This window comes from Ammospiza caudacuta, chromosome 1, assembly GCF_027887145.1.
Source record: "Ammospiza caudacuta isolate bAmmCau1 chromosome 1, bAmmCau1.pri, whole genome shotgun sequence".
In the NCBI taxonomy this organism is placed as follows: domain Eukaryota; kingdom Metazoa; phylum Chordata; class Aves; order Passeriformes; family Passerellidae; genus Ammospiza; species Ammospiza caudacuta.
In genome coordinates this window covers 375146-392186 of record NC_080593.1, presented here as the reverse complement: position 1 = coordinate 392186, position 17041 = coordinate 375146, and the positions used below count along the sequence as shown (strand labels likewise).

The 17041-nt window shown below is 70.2% G+C and overlaps 1 protein-coding gene across 1 annotated transcript; it reads left to right on the top strand.

Annotated features, from left to right (window-relative positions):
* The first annotated feature begins 126 nt into the window (after positions 1 to 126).
* SLC4A2 (solute carrier family 4 member 2) lies at positions 127 to 16710 on the top strand. Its single transcript, XM_058811500.1, has 24 exons — positions 127 to 281; positions 892 to 946; positions 5447 to 5590; positions 8383 to 8551; positions 8676 to 8911; positions 9123 to 9247; positions 9405 to 9628; positions 10423 to 10559; positions 10632 to 10812; positions 10902 to 11037; positions 11174 to 11357; positions 11431 to 11545; positions 11630 to 11814; positions 12351 to 12564; positions 12658 to 12879; positions 13062 to 13210; positions 13389 to 13583; positions 13663 to 13899; positions 14028 to 14117; positions 14380 to 14546; positions 14628 to 14881; positions 15141 to 15310; positions 15574 to 15747; positions 15873 to 16710. The coding sequence occupies exons 3-24, from the start codon at positions 5531 to 5533 to the stop codon at positions 15951 to 15953; spliced, it is 3705 nt and encodes a 1234-aa protein (XP_058667483.1). The 5' UTR covers positions 127 to 281; positions 892 to 946; positions 5447 to 5530; the 3' UTR covers positions 15954 to 16710.
* Positions 16711 to 17041: the final 331 nt, after the last annotated feature.

The window sequence follows — 17041 nt, the reverse complement described above, 5'->3', positions numbered from 1 at the left end:
CCCCGCCCCCGAGCCCCGCCCCTGCCCCGTGGTTCCGGGTTCGATCCCCGGCCCCGCCCGCCGCGTCCCCGCCGGACCCCCCGGTCCCCCCGCCCGCCCTCCCCGGGACAGCGCCGCTGCGCGGGCGCCCTGAGGGGATCCCTTGCGGGAACGGTGTCCGCTCCCGCTGGGTCGGTGCCGGAAGCAGTGCGGACCCGCCCGGTGCCGCCCCGCCCCGGCGCGCTCCCGCCGTTCCGCCCCGCGGGGACGCGCAGACCCGCCCGGCGCGGCTGGACTGTCCGGTAAGCAGCGGCACCGGCAGCGGGATCGTGAACGGAGGCGGTGAGGCTGGCGGGGCGCAGCACGGCTGGTCCGGTCCCGGTCTCGGTCCCGGTCCCGTCCCAGTGCCCCTACCCTCCCGGTGCCGCCCGTCCCAGTCGGTGCTGTCCCCGCTCCCCGCACGCTGCTCTCACCGAGCCCCCTCCGTTCCGCTCCCTCCTCTCCCTCCTCTCCCGCCCCGCCCGCCCGCGGCAGCCCCGGTCCCGGTCCCGGTCCCGGTCGGGTCCTGCCCCGCCCTGGCAGCCGCAGGTCCCGGCGCGGCCGCGGCTCTGCTTTCCCCGGTTCCTTCCGGGGTCCCAGCCGCGCTGCGGGGGTTCACGGGGCTGTGCCGTGTCCCGGGACCCGGGCTCTCCCGGTACATGTTCCGGTGCCTCGGCTCCTTCGGCTGCAGGTGGAGCGATACCCAGCCCGGGCACCCCCGGACACCCCGGCACCATCCCCCGGCCGGCAGCGGTGCCGCCCGGGACGCTGAGCCCCGGTGCCGCCCCGGAGCTCCGTGGGGGGCGGTCCCGGGTGCCGCTGGGTCCCGGGGCAGCGGGAGCCCCCTGACCCACGCCCGTCCCTCTCTTGCAGCGAGGCCGCTCCATGCGCTTGCCCCGCGGCGCCTGAGCCCGGCAGCCCTCGGCAGGTGAGTGACCGGGCCGGGACCCGCTCCGTGTCCCCGTCGCACGCCCGAAGCCCCCCGCACCCCCCGCTCCCCGCCTGCGGGGCGCTCCGGGGGTCCCCGGGGCCGGGAAGGGCTCTGGGTCATCCAGCCGCCCCCACCGTCCAACGGGGGCTCCGAGGGGCCCGGGGAGCCGCGCGGTGCCCGCTGAGCGCCGCCGGTGCCGGGGCACTGCCCCTTGCGAAACCATCCGGGGTTGAGCAACGCCGGGCACGGCTCCAGCCCGGGCTCTCCCACGGAGCGTGGTCTCCCGTGGCCCCGCAGCGCTCCCCGGGGACGGGGCAGCAGGTTTGGGGTGCGCGCAGGTTTGGGGGGCTGCGGTGCCTCTCGGCAGCCGCACAGACACTTGCTCTGCGGCACGGTGTCGGGATTTGGGATCGCTCCGCAGTGGAATTTTGTTGGCAGCTCCCGGTGCTGCGGGAAGGGCTCCGTGCCTGCCCCGTCCCCGCGCGGAGGGGGCTCCAGCTGGGAACCTGCTGTCGAGCCCTTCGGGGTCGCTGCACCACTTCAAGCGCTTGCCAAAAAGCCGGGATTTGATCGTTCTAACGATCCGCTGGCACCGGCGGCTGCGCCTCCCCGCCGGCAGCCCTTCCGCCGCTCCTCAGGGAGCGCTGTACCTGCCTTGTCACCTGTGCCGGGCGGGCGGCGACACTGCGGGACGCGGGGCTGCGGGAGGGCTCCAAAGCACGGGCTGGGGCACCCTCCCGGCACCTCCCGTGCCCCGGGCAGGGCTGAGGGTGGCCCGGGTGCCCCCGTGCCTGAGCGCCGTCCCGGGCGGCGGCAGGGAGGGGACCGTGGGAGCCGTGTCCCCGCGCTGTCCCCGTTTCAGCCCCCACAGTGGCAGCCTGTCATTAGACGGGACGGGGCGGCCGCAGGGCCGGGCTGGCTGCCCGAGGGCGCCGCGCTGGGGCATTCCAGGGGCGCCGGGCCAAGGGGGTGGCACTGCCCTCCCCGGGGTGGGACCCTGCGCTCGCCGAGGGGGTCGTGTCCCCTGTGTCCCCAAACACGCCTGGGGCGGGAGCGGGGTCGCCACGGGAGCCACGGCGGAGGACTTGGCAGCGCTTCAGTGTTTGGATCCGGGCTGCTCCAGGGAACAAAGGCTCGCGCTCCCGCCGCAGCTCAAGCGGGTTGTTTTCCTCCGGAGCCGGTATAAAACTGCGGGCAGCGCTCGGCAGCCCCGGGCACGGCGCCGCTGCCCGCGCTCCTGCTCCGGGCCCGCCTCGCCCCTGCCGGGCCGGGGGTCCCGGTCCCTCCCGCCGGGCAGGACCCCGGCCGGGGCAGCTGCCGGAGCCTCGCCGGAGCGGCTCGCGGGTGATGGGGTGAGTGGGGCCGGGCCGGTGCGGGACCGGGGCTGGCACAGCGGCAGCGACCCCTCCGCGGTGGGCTCCGACAGCCGAGGGGGGTGGGCGGCGGCCAGCCGTGCCGCAGGGGACAGAGTGGCTGTCCCTGTGTCCAGACCACCCCTCCACGATCCCGTCCTACAGGAACCGAGCTGTCAGTGCTGTCAGTGCTGGCAGCTGTGCCTGTCCCCTCCTGGGGCTGGGATGGGGAGGGACAGTGGCAGGAGGCGCTTGCAGGTCTGGTGCTGTGGGGGAATCCCGGCCGCTCTGAGGTGGCAGAGGGGTGCTGGAGGGTGCCTGGCACATTGGTGACCGTGGCAATGACCGCGGTGGTGGCACCATGTGGGTGCAGAGCTGTGACTCATCTCCAGATCCGGTGGTTTGAGGTCGTGGGCAGAGGTGTGGGCGGGGGGAGGTGAACATTTTTGGTGTTGGTTTCTGGAGTTTCAGCATGGGAAGCTCTGCCGGGTGGGAGCCAGTGGTGTCTGGTCCGGCTCTGTCCCGTGGTGACAAGGGCTGCAGGGTCCCAAGTGCCCCTGTTGGGTGGCATCTGGGGGCACGCTGTGTGCCAGTGACACCCAGGGCTTTCCCGGGGCAGCCAGGTGAGATGGGGCAGGGAGCAAGGGGCTGCAGGGAGCTTGGGTCCTCCCATATTTGGGGGTGAGCAGAGTGCTGGAGCGCCCACCGGTCCTCCATTTCGGGGTGCAGGGCACTGGGGGTCTCCTGACTTCCCTGTTCCATGGGCACGTCTGCCCAGGGGATGGGCACAGCCTGAGCTGTGCTGGCCTCGCCCCAGCCATTCCTCCTGCCTGGCACATGCCGTGCTGGAGGTGCTGCCAGCCAGGAAGCAACAACAGACACGGTGTGCTGTTCCTTGTCACCACGGGGGCAGCTGGTGTCACCACCAAGGCTGGGGAACGTGCTACGGGAGTCACCATCAGCCTTGATGCCAATTTGGGCACAGGAATGGGTGGCACATGTGTGTGCACTGAGCCCATGCCAGGGATCTGCCCGGTAACACAGTGGTGGCAGGAGATGTTCTGGCAGGAGTCCTGGTGCTGCTGCTACTGGGGGCACTGGCATGGCAGAGTGGGCAGGAGGACACTTGCTGCCCTGGGGGTCCCCCACCTCCAGTCTTGTCTCTTCTCATGAGGTCTTGGCTCTGTGCTATGAACATGGCTGTGCTGGTGTGGATGTGTGCCCTGGCTGCCCAGGCCGTGGGTGCCTCAGTGTGGACATGGCTGTCCTGGTGTGGATGTGTGCCCTGGCTGCCCAGGACGTGGGTGCCTCAGTGTGGTTGTGGCTGTCCTGGCTGTGATTGTCCAGGATGTCCTGTTGTGGCTGCCCACGATGTGATTGTCCCAGTGCAGCTGTGGTTGTCCCGCTGTGGACAGGCTGTCCAGGACATAACTGTGCAGGTGTGGGCAGGTGTATGTGCTGTGAATGCCAGCACCCTTGTCCCACTTCCCACCGGTGCTGGCGGTGCCGGAGGTGGCTCCCGGCACAGGCTGGGTCCGGGAGCTCCGGGGCAGCCCCGAGGCGGTGTGGGGCCGGGGCCGAGCCCTGTAATCGCCTCAGCAGCTCAGGCAGGCCGGGGCCGGTCCCAGGAATGTGACTCCGGCGGCGCGGGAGTGGCCGTGGCAGCGGCGCTGGGCGCCCGTGGCAGCGGCAGGTCATTCCCAGCGCCCGGAGCGCTCCTGCCCCGCTTATCGCTTGTCGGGGCGGCCCGGCCTGCACAAGGGGCCATTGTGCCGCGGGGCGCGGCCGGTGCCAGTGCCAGCACCGACACCGGCACGGTGCCGCCGCCGCCATGGGCTCGGGTGCGTGTCCTGACCCCTCTGCCCGGCGGCAGGGCGAGGTGGCGGCGCTGCAGCTGCCGTGTGGTGGCCGTGGGATTGTCCTGGGGTGTCTGCTCTGGACCCGACCCCATGCCAGGGTGCCAGAGCGTCCCGGGAGTGGGGCTGGCCGCAGGACACCAACCAAGGCTTGTTCTGGCCCCTTTCCACGGGGCTGGCGCGAGCCCTGAGCCGTTCCCGGCCGCCACTCGTCCGTGACTCAGCGACGGAAAGCAGAAGTGTCCCCCTGTCCCCCCCAGCTCTCCATCATCCTTTCCAGCGGGGTCATGCCCCCGGCTCCCGGGAGCCACATGTCCCCAGTGTCACCATCCCGCCGGGCCCGTGCTGTGGCACCTGGGGGCCAGGACCCCCGTTTCGGGTGTTTTGGTGAAAGCACGACGTTCCCGAGAACAATCCCAGTGTGTTCCCAAACTAATCCCGAGCTGCCCACGAGATTAAGCCCAAAAAGCTGCTTAGTGCCCACAGCGGCGGCACCGTCCTGTGCGCCCTGCGAGGCGGTGGCCCGGCTGCGGGTCCCCCCGAGGGAGGGTCCCATCCCGAGTTTGGGGGGGTTGAGCGCTGGCGGCGGCTTGGCGGGCGCCCCAGGAGAGCGGCGTGGCAGGGCGGATAATCTGCCTGCTGGAATGTGGATGTGCTGGCTCCGGCCCCGGACGGGAGCGGGGATTAGGGTGAAGCCGGAGCAGGGTAGCACCGAATTTTGGGAATAGGTGGGATTCAGGGCTGCGGTGAGGCTCGGAGCCGCAGCCTCGGCACTCACTGAGCACAGCTCCTGCAGCCTCGCCGCGGCCGCCGTGCTGGCACCCCAGCGGTGCCGGTGACGGGACGGTGATGCCACCCATGTGAGACGCAGTCATCCGTCACCACCCTCGCCGGTGCCCCCGTCACGTGGGCACCTCCCGTGGCAATAAACGCGGCACGCCGGTGCCACAGGGGTCAGCGCGGGGCCGGGCAGCTGCCAAGGGGGAACGTGGGTGGAAGCTGGGCCGGGCTGGGGTAACGGGGGAGGGCTGTGGGCGTTCGGCAGGGTCGGGAGCTGCGGTGCCCCCCGAGTGTGGCACGCTGCCCGCACCCCGCAGGGTTGGGTGCCTGCCCGGGGTCCCGCTGCCCCGACTCCGCTCCCCTCCCCGCGTTTGTCTTGGCCGCGGCTCTGCCATTCCAGCCGGTGGCCAAGACAAACCAGCCCGGAGCCAGCGCGGCCCGAGGAGGGGCAGCCCCGGCCCCGCCCGCGGCACGGCCCGGGGCACCCCTGATCCCCCGTGTGCCCCCAGGTTATGCTGCCCCGAGAGCGTCCCCTGAGCCCCCGCGAGAAGGAAAAGGGCTAAGCCGGCCGCGCCGGGGGCCGTGCCAGCGCCATGACCCACTCCCAGGTGTCTTCCGAGCTTCACCACATCGTCTCCTCAGCCTTCCAGAGCGTAAGTGCCACCGCGGGGCGGGGGATGAGAGGCTGCAGCCCCCGGCAGTGCCTGGAGGGGTGACAGATGTCATGGCACAGCCTCTGGTAGTGCCTGGATGGGTGACGGGTGTCATGGCACAGCCCCGGCAGTGCCTGGAGGGGTGACGGGTGTCATGGCACAGCCCCTGGTAGTGCCTGGAGGGGTGACGGGTGTCATGGCACAGCCCGTGGTGCACCGGGGGGATGCCCGACTGCGGGGCTGTGGGTGCTGGCAGTGCCCATTGCACCTACCCCGGCCTCTGGCTCAGGTGTGGGGCAGGGCTGTGGGTGCTGGCAGTGCCCAGTGCCACCTGCCCCATTGCTCAGCCCCCGGGGCAGGGCTGTGGGTGCTGGCAGTGCCCAGTGCACCTGCCCTAGCTCTTGTTCAGGTGTGGGGCAGGGCTGTGGGTGCTGGCAGTGCTGTGTACCACCTGCCCCATAGCTCAGCCCCCCGGGGCAGGCCAGGCCAGCCGTGCCAGGGTGCCGGGCGCCCTTGGGGCTGCGCGGTGCCAGCGCCGCCGATGGCCGGGCGGTGGCGGTGCCCGCGGTGCCAGCGCTGCCCTGGCGGCCGTTTCTGGCCGGGTTAATGATTGAGCCCCGTGTCACGCCGCGGCCGCCCGGTGCTGCTGGCGAGCCCCGCCGCCCGCACGTGACCGGGGATGGGACCGGCCCCATCCTAATGGAGTTCCTCCGGGGCTCCCAGGTAAGCTGCGGCCTAGGGGGGCTCTGGGGGCTCTCTGTGCGCTGCCAGCCCAGGGAACCGTGCCCACCTGTGCCACGGTGACGCCAGGTGCCAGACAAAGGTGGGGTGGGTGCTGCTGGGGTGCAGGATGGAGCCCGGCAGGTTTAGGGCCATGGGGCCGTGGCCAAAGGGGCTTGGGGGTCTGGGGGATCAAAGGGGGCACGGGGATGGTGGGAGGGATGTGGCAGGAGGGGGAGATGCAGGTGCAGGATGTGCTCTGAGGCCACCCCTGCCGTCACGTGGCAGCCCATGTGTGCCGGGGTGTGATGGGGTGGCATGGGCCATCACCTGGGTCACCCCACTGCAGAGTGACTACCTGTGTCACTCTCTGGGTAACCCCCCTGGGAGCCCAGGGTCACTGTGCAATGGGGATGGGTATGGGGCACCTGTGCCCAAACTGGATACCTGGGCTGGGGTTCATGTGGGGTGGCCATGGCACAGCCCTGGACCCGCAGGTGCTGCTGGGGTGCCCACTCGGGGTGCTGGCAGCTCCCCCCCCGCTGTCCCTGCAGGCAGACCCTGGTGCCTGGGGTGCCCCTTTACACCCCTGCCCCCCCACTCCGGGGGTCCCGGGGTCACTGGGTGGGGCCGTGGTGGGGGGCTCGGCTGTGCAGCCCCCGCCGGGGCTGAGGGGTGCAAGGCTGGGGGGATTTACCGGGGGTCCGTGGGGCCCCGGGGAATGGGAGCGCGGCCGTGGGCTCGCTGCCCTCCGGGCAATCCGCGCCGGGCCGGGGGAGCCGGTGGTTCGGGGGCCGGGGCTCGGCGGGAGAAGCCGGTGGGTCCCGGGTATTGGTGCGTCCCGAGGGGCCGGAGGTGGCGGGGGATCGGCGCATCCCGGGCGGGCCCGGTGCATCCCGGGGCGCCTCGGTGCATTCCGGGGGGGGCGGTCGCTCGGGGCCGCCGCCGGTGCCGCGGTGCCGCCGGTGCCCTCTGCGTTCGCCGTCACCTTGAGACGGGCGCGAGGCGGCTCCGTCAATATTTGGCAAGGCCGGGACGGAGCCGCCGCCCCCCCGGTTCCCTCCCCCGCCCCCCCCCCCGCTCTCCCCCCACCCCCGGCCCCATCCCCGGCCGGTCCCGCCGCTCCGATAAAGCGCTGCGGGAGCTGCGGAGGGAGCGGCTCCGCCATGACTCAGGTAGGACCGGCCGGGGACGCGCCCCCCGCAGCCCCCGCAGCCGCCAGGCCAGCCCCGCATCCTCCGCACCCCCCAGCTCCGCAGCCCCCGTGTCCCCGCAGCCCCCGGTGCCGCGTTACCCCCGCAACCCCCCCGCAGCCTGCACATCCCTCTGCGCCCCCAGCCCCGCATCCCCTCCCGCCCCCAGCACCGCCCCCTGCCCCCGCAGCCCCTCCCCCGGAGCCCACCCTTGGCACCCCCCGGCTGGGGGGCAGCGGCAGCGGGGGGCGGGGGGCACAGAGCCGGGGGCTCGGCGGGCCAGGGGCTGGGACAGCACTGGGGGGGGGCACGGCACCGGGGCACAGCACTGGGGGGGGGCACGGCACCGGGGCACAGCACTGGGGGAGCTGGGGCTGTCCAGGGGTACAGCACTGGCAGTGCTGGGTCCCATCCGGAGGAGAGCAGGGCAGGGGATACCCGGGGCACAGCTCAGGGCCTGGAGCTGGGGTGCTGTAGCACGTGGAGTGGAGGTGACACCCTGGGGCGGAGGTGACACCGGCGCACAGCGCTGAGACCGGGGGTGCTGGGGTGCGTGGGGTGGGATGATGCAGGGGGTGCCCAGCCCAGGGCAGGGGTGCCCAGCCCAGAGCAGGGGTGCCCAGACGAGGGCAGGGGTGCCCAGGACAGGGCAGGGGGTGCCCAGCCCAGGGCAGGGGTGCCCAGGGCAAGGGTGCCCAGGACAGGACAGGGGTGCCCAGCCCAGGACAGGGGTGCCCAGCCCCTGGGTGCCTCCGGGGCTCAGACAGCCCTGCCCGGGGCACCCATCTCGCGGGGCGGCGTGCCCGGGGTATGCTGGGGCCGGGGCACAGTGAGCAGCGGTGCTGCCGCGTGCCCGCTCATCCCCGTGCCCTCCCGCAGCCCGAGCAGGAGGCGCTGGGCGCCGGCTCACCTGCCTTCGGGGAGGAGGAGGAGGAGAAGGACCTGAACAAGGCCCTGGGCGTGGAGCGCTTCGAGGAGATCCTGAACGACGCCCACCCCCGCAATGCCGAGGAGGCCGGCCGCAGCTACGGCGAGGAGGACTTCGAGTGTGAGCGGGGCCAAGGGCGGGCACGGAGCAGGGAACGGGCAGGGGGCGGACAGGGGGCAGGCAGGGAGTGGGGAGCTGGCAGGAAATGGGCAGGGAACACAGCACCAACTCCCGGTTCCCCCAGACCACCGCCAGTCGTCCCACCACATCCACCACCCGCTCTCCACGCACCTGCCCTCGGACGCCCGCCGCAAGAAGGGCATCCCGAAAAAGGGCAAAAAGAAGGCCCGGCGTGCCTCTGTCCCCGGAGAGACCCCCACCATCGAGGAGGCTGAGGAGGATGAGGATGACGCGTGTGACACGGAGACGGAGCGGTCGGCGGAGGAGCTGCGGCAGCCCGGGCCGGCCGAGGCGGTGCAGGTGAGGGCCGGGCTGGGGCGGGGGCAGCGCTGTGCCCCGCTGGTTCAGCGCTGTGCCCCGCTGGTTCAGCGCTGTGCTCCCCTGGCTCAGCGCTGTGCCTCCAAGCTCAGCGTGCCTGGGCACAGCTGGGCACCGGAGGAGCCGGGGCCGGTGCTGCCATGGCCAGGGAGACGCGGCTCCCCAGCAGCCGGCTCACCCGCTGCCCCCCCAGTTCTTCCTGCAGGAGGATGAGGCGAGCGACCGGCAGGCAGAGGAGCCGGCGGCCCCCGCGGCACTGCCCGGCTCCCCCCCTGAGCCCCGCGGGGGCACGGCCCCGAAGGAAGCCCAGGCCAGCAGGTGAGCCGGGGTTGGGCCGTGCTGGGGCTCCTGGGGAGAGGGCAGTGTCCTCTGACCGCCCCATGGCAGACTGGGGCTGGACAGCCCCTTCCCGTACCCCGTGGCAGGCCTGGGGTGCAGAGGGGGCTCAGCACTGAGCTGGGCTCCTGCCTTGCAGCCCCGATGCCGAGCAGGGGGCCCTGGGGGAGGGGGCAGCCGCCGAGGCCGGGTCCCCGGGCCGCCCTGCGCCGAAATCCCAGCCGGGGCACCGCAGCTACAACCTGCACGAGCGGCGCTGCATCGGCAGCATGACGGCCGCAGAGCAGGACCGCTACCAGAAAATGCCCACAGACGAGTCAGAGGCACAGACACTGGCCTCGGCTGACCTGGACTACATGAAGAGTGAGTGGGGCTGTGCCCCTGGGGCTGCCCTGGTGTCCACTCTGTGTCAGGAGAGTGGGCTGGGACAGTGGAGTGGGGCTGGGGATGGTGGGTTTGGGATGGTGGGGCTGGCATTTCTGGTGCTGGCATTGCTGGGGATGGTGGGTTTGGGACAGTGGGGCTGGCAGTGCCAGGTTGCCTTGCGGCTGAAGCCAAGCTGGGCTGGGTGCAGGCACTGACCCTGCTCCCAGTGCTAGGCACAACAACAGGGGACCCATCCCTTGAGCCACGGCTGGGCTGAGTCCCTGTGAAATGGCCAGGAGCCAGGAGCTGGGCAGCTGGAGCCAGTGACAGCAGTAGCAGTGGTGGTGGCTCCCCTGGGCACTCAGCAGCCCCAGGGATTCACAGCCCAGGGCTCTCAGGGTGGCAGGTGATGCTTTTGCTGTGGAGCTGCCATGGGAGCGCAGCCAGGGCAGAGCCCACATGCTGGTGGCCATGGGTGGGCCTTGGCACATAGGGAACAGGTAACCCTGGTGCCAGGAGCCACCTCGATTGGTGGCATTGCTGGTGGTGACCCGGTGACCCCCCCAAAGCTGCAGCAGTTGCCTCCAGCAGTGGGATGATGGCTCTGCCCTGAGCTCTCCCTGGCAGGACACATCCCACAGCTCCACGGGCACCTGTGGCAGGGCTCAGTGTCCCCCGTGCTGGGGTCTGAGGTGCAGGACTGGCCGTGCCAGGGCTCAGTGTCCCCTGTGCTGAGGTCTGAGGTGCAGGGCCCCACAGAGTGGTCACCCCCCATTGCTGACCCGTCCCAGGTCACCGGTTCGAGGACGTGCCGGGCGTGCGCCGGCACCTGGTGCGGAAGAGCGCCAAGGCACAGGTGGTGCACGTCAGCAAGGACCACAAGGAGCCCAGCACGCGGCAGCGCAAGCAGGACCGGCAGCCCCACGAGGTGCGGGGTCCTGGGCAGGGCACGGGCAGAGACAGGCCCCAGGGTGCCAGCACTGACCCTGCTGTGCTGCAGGTGTTCGTGGAGCTGAACGAGCTGGTGGTGGACAAGAACCAGGAGCTGCAGTGGAAGGAGACGGCGCGCTGGATCAAGTTTGAGGAGGACGTGGAGGAGGAGACAGACCGCTGGGGCAAGCCCCACGTGGCCTCCCTCTCCTTCCGCAGCCTCCTGGAGCTCCGCAAGACCCTGGCCCATGGTAGGGAGGCAGGGACCACCCTGTGGGGCCCACGGTGAGTGAGGTGGGGTCCTGTCCCTGCTGGCCCCAGCACCCCTTCTGTTGTCCAGGGGCCGTGCTCCTGGACCTGGACCAAAAGACGCTGCCGGGGGTGGCTCACCAGGTGGTGGAGCAGATGGTGATCACGGACCAGATCCGGGCTGAGGACCGTGCCAACGTGCTGCGGGCACTGCTGCTCAAGCACAGGTGGGCATGGGGGGCACGGACACAGCCCCTTGCCCCCGGGCCCTGCTCCCTGAGCTGTGGAGCTGATGCTGTCCCTGGGATCCTGGCAATGGCTGTGCCACCGGGCACCACGGACAGTCCTGGCCCTGTCCCGCAGCCACCCGAGCGACGAGAAGGAGTTCTCCTTCCCGCGGAACATCTCGGCGGGCAGTCTGGGCTCCCTGCTCGTGCACCACCACAGCACCAACCACGTGGCCGAGGGCAGCGAGCCTGCCGTCACCGAGCCCCTCATCGCCGGCCACGCCGGCGAGCACGACACGCGCATCGATGTGGAGCGGGAGGTGGGTGCCACGGCCCCCCCCCCTGCCCGTGCCCTGTAAGGGCCCTGACCCTGTCCCCCACTCTGCCCCACAGAGGGAGGTCCTCACTCCCACACCCCCGGCCGGCATCACTCGCTCCAAGTCAAAGCACGAGCTGAAGCTGCTGGAGAAGATTCCGGACAACGCTGAGGCCACAGTGGTGCTCGTGGGTATGGAGGGGTGGGCAGGCCAGGGGTGTGGGGGCCCCGCGTGCCAGGCGCCCTGGTGACCCCTGTGCCCCCTGTGCCCCCCAGGCTGTGTGGAGTTCCTGGACCAGCCCACCATGGCCTTTGTGCGGCTGCAGGAGGCCGTGGAGCTGGACGCGGTGCTGGAGGTGCCCGTGCCTGTGCGCTTCCTCTTCGTGCTGCTGGGCCCCAGCAGCACCCACATGGACTATCACGAGATTGGGCGCTCCATCTCCACACTCATGTCTGACAAGGTCCCTGCCCCGGGGCATGGGGGTCCTAACGGGCAGGGGGCTCGGGCTGTGCCCGGCTGAGGGGTTTGGAGCTGTGCCAGGATGGGGTTCAGGGGCTTGAGCCTGTGCTGGGCAGGGGGCTCAGGGTTTTTGTGCCAGGGCTGGGGATTCAGGGTCGTGCTGGCACTATGCTCTTCAGACAGCACTGGACTGGGGCTTTGGGACTGTGATGGGGCAGGCAGGTCAGGACTCAGATGGGATGGGCTGGAGGGCTCAGATTGTGCCAGTGCTGGGGTCTCAGAAAAATGCCAGGATGAGGGCCTGGAGACCTGTCAGGGCTAGTGAGTGTGGGGCAATGCCAGGATGCCAGTTAGCCTTGCCATGTTGGGGTCTCGTGGCCATCCTGGAGTGGGGGCCAGGGCTGTGCCAGGGTTGGGGCTCAGGGCTGTGCCAGGACCAGGGCCATGCTGAGGCCTTGGGGTCAGGGCTGTGGAATACCAGGCTCTCAGGAGCCACAGGGCTGTAGTGTGGGCACTGACCCTGCCGTGGCCCCCCAGCAATTCCACGAGGCTGCCTACCTGGCCGACGACCGTCACGACCTTCTGAACGCCATCAACGAGTTCCTGGACTGCAGCGTGGTGCTGCCGCCCTCTGAGGTGCAGGGCGAGGAGCTGCTGCGCAGCGTCGCCCACTTCCAGCGCGAGATGCTGAAGAAGAGGATGGAGCAGGAGCGGAGGCTGCTGCTGGAGCCCAAGTCCCCTGAGGAGAAAGGTGCCAGGGCTGGGGCCAGGGTAGGGCTTGGGATGTCCCAGCTGTTGGGGTCTCACTGTCTGTCTGTCTGTCTGTGCATCCGCTCGCCCCCAGCTCTGCTGAAGCTGAAGGTGGTGGAGGACGAGGCCGAGGAGGACGATGATCCCCTGAGGCGCACGGGCCGCCCCTTCGGGGGGCTGATCCGGGACGTGCGGCGGAGGTACCCCCACTACCTGAGCGACTTCCGCGACGCGCTGGACCCCCAGTGCATCGCTGCCGTCATCTTCATCTACTTCGCTGCGCTGTCGCCCGCCATCACCTTCGGGGGGCTGCTGGGTGAGTGCGGGTGTGGAGCCTGCCAAGGGTGGTACAGCTGCATGGGGCTGCTGGGTGAGTGTGGGTGTGGAGCAGCTGCAGGGGGCTGCAGCGGTGCTGGTGCTGCCCGCCGTGTGTGCTGCGGGGCAGGGCCGTGCCCGAGGGCCCATCCTGATGGTGTGCCTGTGCCTGTGCTGCCGCAGGGGAGAAGACGCAGGACCTGATCGGGGTGTCGGAGCTGATCATCTCCACGTCGCTGCAGGGCGTCCTGTTCTGCCTGCTGGGTGCTCAGCCCCTGCTGGTCATCGGCTTCTCGGGGCCGCTGCTGGTCTTTGAGGAAGCCTTTTTCACGGTGAGCTGCTGGGGTCTGCCCTGGGGCTGGGGAGACACCCCCACCCCAGCCCCACTGCCCAGGGCAGACATCTCCACAGCCCTCCTGCCAGGGCTCTGCCCCACTGCCCAGACTCTGTCCAGCCCTGTGACCATCCTGACACCTGTCTGTCCATCTGTCTGTCTGCACGGCTGGGCAGTTCTGCACGTCCAACGAGCTGGAGTACCTGGTGGGGCGTGTCTGGATCGGCTTCTGGCTCATCCTCATCGTGCTGGTCATGGTGGCCTTTGAGGGCAGCTTCCTGGTGCGTTTCGTCTCCCGCTTCACCCAGGAGATCTTTGCCTTTCTCATCTCCCTCATCTTCATCTATGAGACCTTTTCCAAGCTGGCCAAGGTGAGCTGTGGGGGTGAGCCCAGGGCAGTGGGGCAGGGCCAGGCAGGACGGGGCTGAACATCCCATCCTCCTGCTCCAGATCTTCCAGGAGCACCCTCTGCATGGCTGCCTGAGTGCCAACAGCTCGGCCGAGGCCTGGGGCAATGGCACTGTGGCCAACACCACAGCCCTGGTCAACAGCCCTGCTGCCCGCGGTGCCACCAAGGTCACGGGGCAGCCCAACACGGCGCTGCTCTCACTCGTGCTCATGGCCGGCACCTTCTTCATCGCCTTCTTCCTGCGCAAGTTCAAGAACAGCCGCTTCTTCCCCGGACGGGTGCGTGGGGACGGCCCTGGGGCTGGGGGCTGTGGGGCTGGGCTGAGCCCAGGGGGGCTGGGCTGAGCCTGGGTGCCGTGGGGTGAACCAGGAGGGCTGTAGCCAGGCTGGCACTGGTGTTCCCCCAGATCCGGAGGCTCATCGGGGACTTTGGGGTGCCCATCGCCATCCTGGTGATGGTGCTGGTGGACTACAGCATCCGGGACACCTACACACAGGTGAGCAGCCACCCATCCACTGCCTGGGCAGCACACCTAATCCCACACCCTCCTAGGGATCCCTGTGACCCGTCCCACTGTCCTGGCTGCGGGTCAGCAGCTCCATCTGCTCCCAGCAGGGCTGCACCTGCTCCGTGCCAGCATCTGACCTTCTCTCTCCCTCTCACTATGGCTTCTGGGGGTCCCGGTGCCTCCATGACCCCCTCACTCTATGGGGCACAGCCGGTGCCCTCTGAACATTTGTGTCCCCCTCTCCCTTCAGAAGCTGAGTGTGCCCAGTGGGTTCTCGGTGACAGCCCCAGACAAGCGGGGTTGGGTGATCAACCCTCTGGGTGTGCAGAGTGCCTTCCCCGTGTGGATGATGGTGGCCAGTGGCCTCCCCGCCATCCTTGTCTTCATCCTCATCTTCATGGAGACCCAGATCACCACGTGAGTGCACTGGGGGCGGGCAGGGGGCATTGGCAGGGCAGGGGGAGCCCATGCTGCGCCAACTGTCTGCGCTGGTTCCAGGCTGATCATCAGCAAGAAGGAGCGGATGCTGCAGAAGGGTTCCGGGTTCCACCTCGACCTCCTGCTCATCGTGGCCATGGGCGGCTTCTTCGCGCTCTTTGGGCTGCCCTGGCTCGCCGCAGCCACCGTGCGCTCCGTCACCCACGCCAACGCCCTCACCGTCATGAGCAAGGCCGTGGCGCCTGGGGACAAGCCCAAGATCCAGGAGGTGAAGGAGCAGCGGGTCACCGGGCTGCTGGTGGCCGTGCTGGTCGGTAGGTCCGGCCCTCGGGTCCTGGGGGACTGCAGTGCAGTGGGGAGGGGGCTGGGGGGCCGTGGGAGGCTGCAGTGGGGAGGGGGCAGTGTGGGGAACGGAGCTGGGGCACCCTGAGCCCTGGTCAAATTGATGTGGCCATCCTGTCCCCAGTGGGCACAGGGATGTGGGACCCTCCCCGCGTGAGGGGGTGAAGTGGGCAGGTGGGGCTGGAGGGCTGTGCTGAGCCCCCTCCCCAGGCGGATGCTGCTCTGGCCCAGGGCTGTCCATTGTCATCGGGGACCTGCTGCGGCAGATCCCACTGGCCGTGCTCTTCGGCATCTTCCTCTACATGGGCGTCACCTCCCTCAACGGCATCCAGTTCTACGAGCGCCTGCAGCTGCTGCTGATGCCCCCCAAGCACCACCCTGATGTCACCTATGTCAAAAAGGTGGGGAGGGGGCCTGGGGAGGATCCTTGGGGCAGGACCCTTGTCTGGGACAGTGGCCGGGCTGGGGTACTCTTGTGTAGGAGCACTGCAGGACAGGCTGTGGCAGAGCCTGGTTTAGGGGGCACAGGGGGACAGAGTGGGGACTCGGGGGCCGTGTCTGGGGCTGTGGGTGCCCCGAGCCAGGCTGTGCCCGTGGTGGGAGGGCAATACAGAGCCCGGCTGGGGGACACAGTGCCCCAGCCTTGACAGCCCTCTGTGCCCAGGTGCGCACGCTGCGTATGCACCTGTTCACCGGGCTGCAGCTGGCCTGCCTGGCCGTGCTCTGGGCCGTCATGTCCACTGTGGCCTCCCTCGCCTTCCCCTTCATCCTCATCCTCACGGTGCCACTCCGCATGTGCCTGCTCAGCCGCATCTTCACCGACCGGGAGATGAAGTGTGTAAGTGGCCATGTCGCTGGTCTCCCGGGAGCAGTGGGCCCGGGGGGCTCCCAGGGCCGGGGGGCTCCCGAGGCCGGGGGGCTCCCGTGGGGCCCTGGCTGCCCCTTAGCCGCCGTGTCCCGCAGCTGGACGCAGCCGAGGCCGAGCCCATCCTGGACGAGCGGGAAGGTGTGGACGAGTACAACGAGATGCCGATGCCGGTGTGAGGGCGCCGGCGGCTCAGGGCTGGCGGTGGAGCCCGCGCGGGGCCGGGGCAGCGGCCGCGCCCGCGCCCCCAGGCCCTCGGAGGGCACTGCCAAAGAGACGCCGGCCCCAGGCTCAGCCCCTCAGACACCTGCTGCCCGTGCCCCGGGACAGGGCCCCCCGGGGCAGGGCCCCCCGGGGCAGAAGCCCCTGGGACAGGGCCCTCCCGGGTCAGGGCCCCTCACGGGACAAGCCCTCCTGGGGCAGGGGCCCCCGGGACAGAGCCCCTCAAGGAACAGGGCTGTCTGGGACAGGACCCCCCGGGACAGGGTGCTCCAGGGACAGGCCCTCCTGGGGCAGGGCTGTCCAGGACAGGGCCCCCCGGGAAAGGGCCCTCCCGGGACAGAGCCCCTCACGGAAAAGGGGCCTCCGGGACAGGGCCCTCCCAGGACAGAGCCCCTCATGGAAAAGGGGCCCCCGGGACAGGGCCCTCCCAGGACAGAGCCCCTCACGGGACAGAGCCCCTCACGGGACAGGGCTGTCTGGGACAGGGCCCCTTGGCCCCTCAGCAGCCCCTCGGCTCCCGCCCCACCCTCAGGCGTCGGCTGAAGCCGCCGGGGTTTATGGATCAGGCAATTCAAAGGCAATAAACAGCTTTATTCCGATCATGGGGCCCAGGGCAGAGGTGCTGGGAGAGTCCCCTGCCAGGGGAGCCTGCTCCGAGCAGTCCCTGGGGGGCTACCGGGCTGGGGCCCCCCTGCTGCCTTCAACTAATAAAGAGACCGGACTTTGCACACTTTTCACCAGTTTTATTGGAAAGTTCCCCTTTCCCTAACACCCCCCTCCTCCAGGCCCAGGCCCTGGGAACAGCCCCACGTGCACACCCGCTCCCGGCCCTGCACAGATTCTCCACCACAGCCCCCTGGGATCCTGGAGGGGCCAGGCCCAGCAGCCGTGCTGGGGACACAGGGACAGGCCTGGTGCCCAGGCCAGGCCCAGCAGCAGCAACAGACCAGGCTGAGGTGGCAGAGCTGGGGCAGGGGGGCCATGAGGGACCTTCCCCAGTAACTCCCCCCACCCTCTGGCACCCCCCAAGTCACACCCCGGCCCC

Bases quoted from the DNA above. Each gene is read 5' to 3' on its own strand.
- SLC4A2 (XM_058811500.1), top strand. From the start codon at position 5,531: ATGACCCACTCCCAGGTGTCTTCCGAGCTTCACCACATCGTCTCCTCA. The intron at 8,912-9,122 runs GTGAGGGCCGGG...CTGCCCCCCCAG, and splicing joins GGCCGGCCGAGGCGGTGCAG to TTCTTCCTGCAGGAGGATGA. The intron at 13,584-13,662 runs GTGAGCTGTGGG...CTCCTGCTCCAG, and splicing joins CCTTTTCCAAGCTGGCCAAG to ATCTTCCAGGAGCACCCTCT.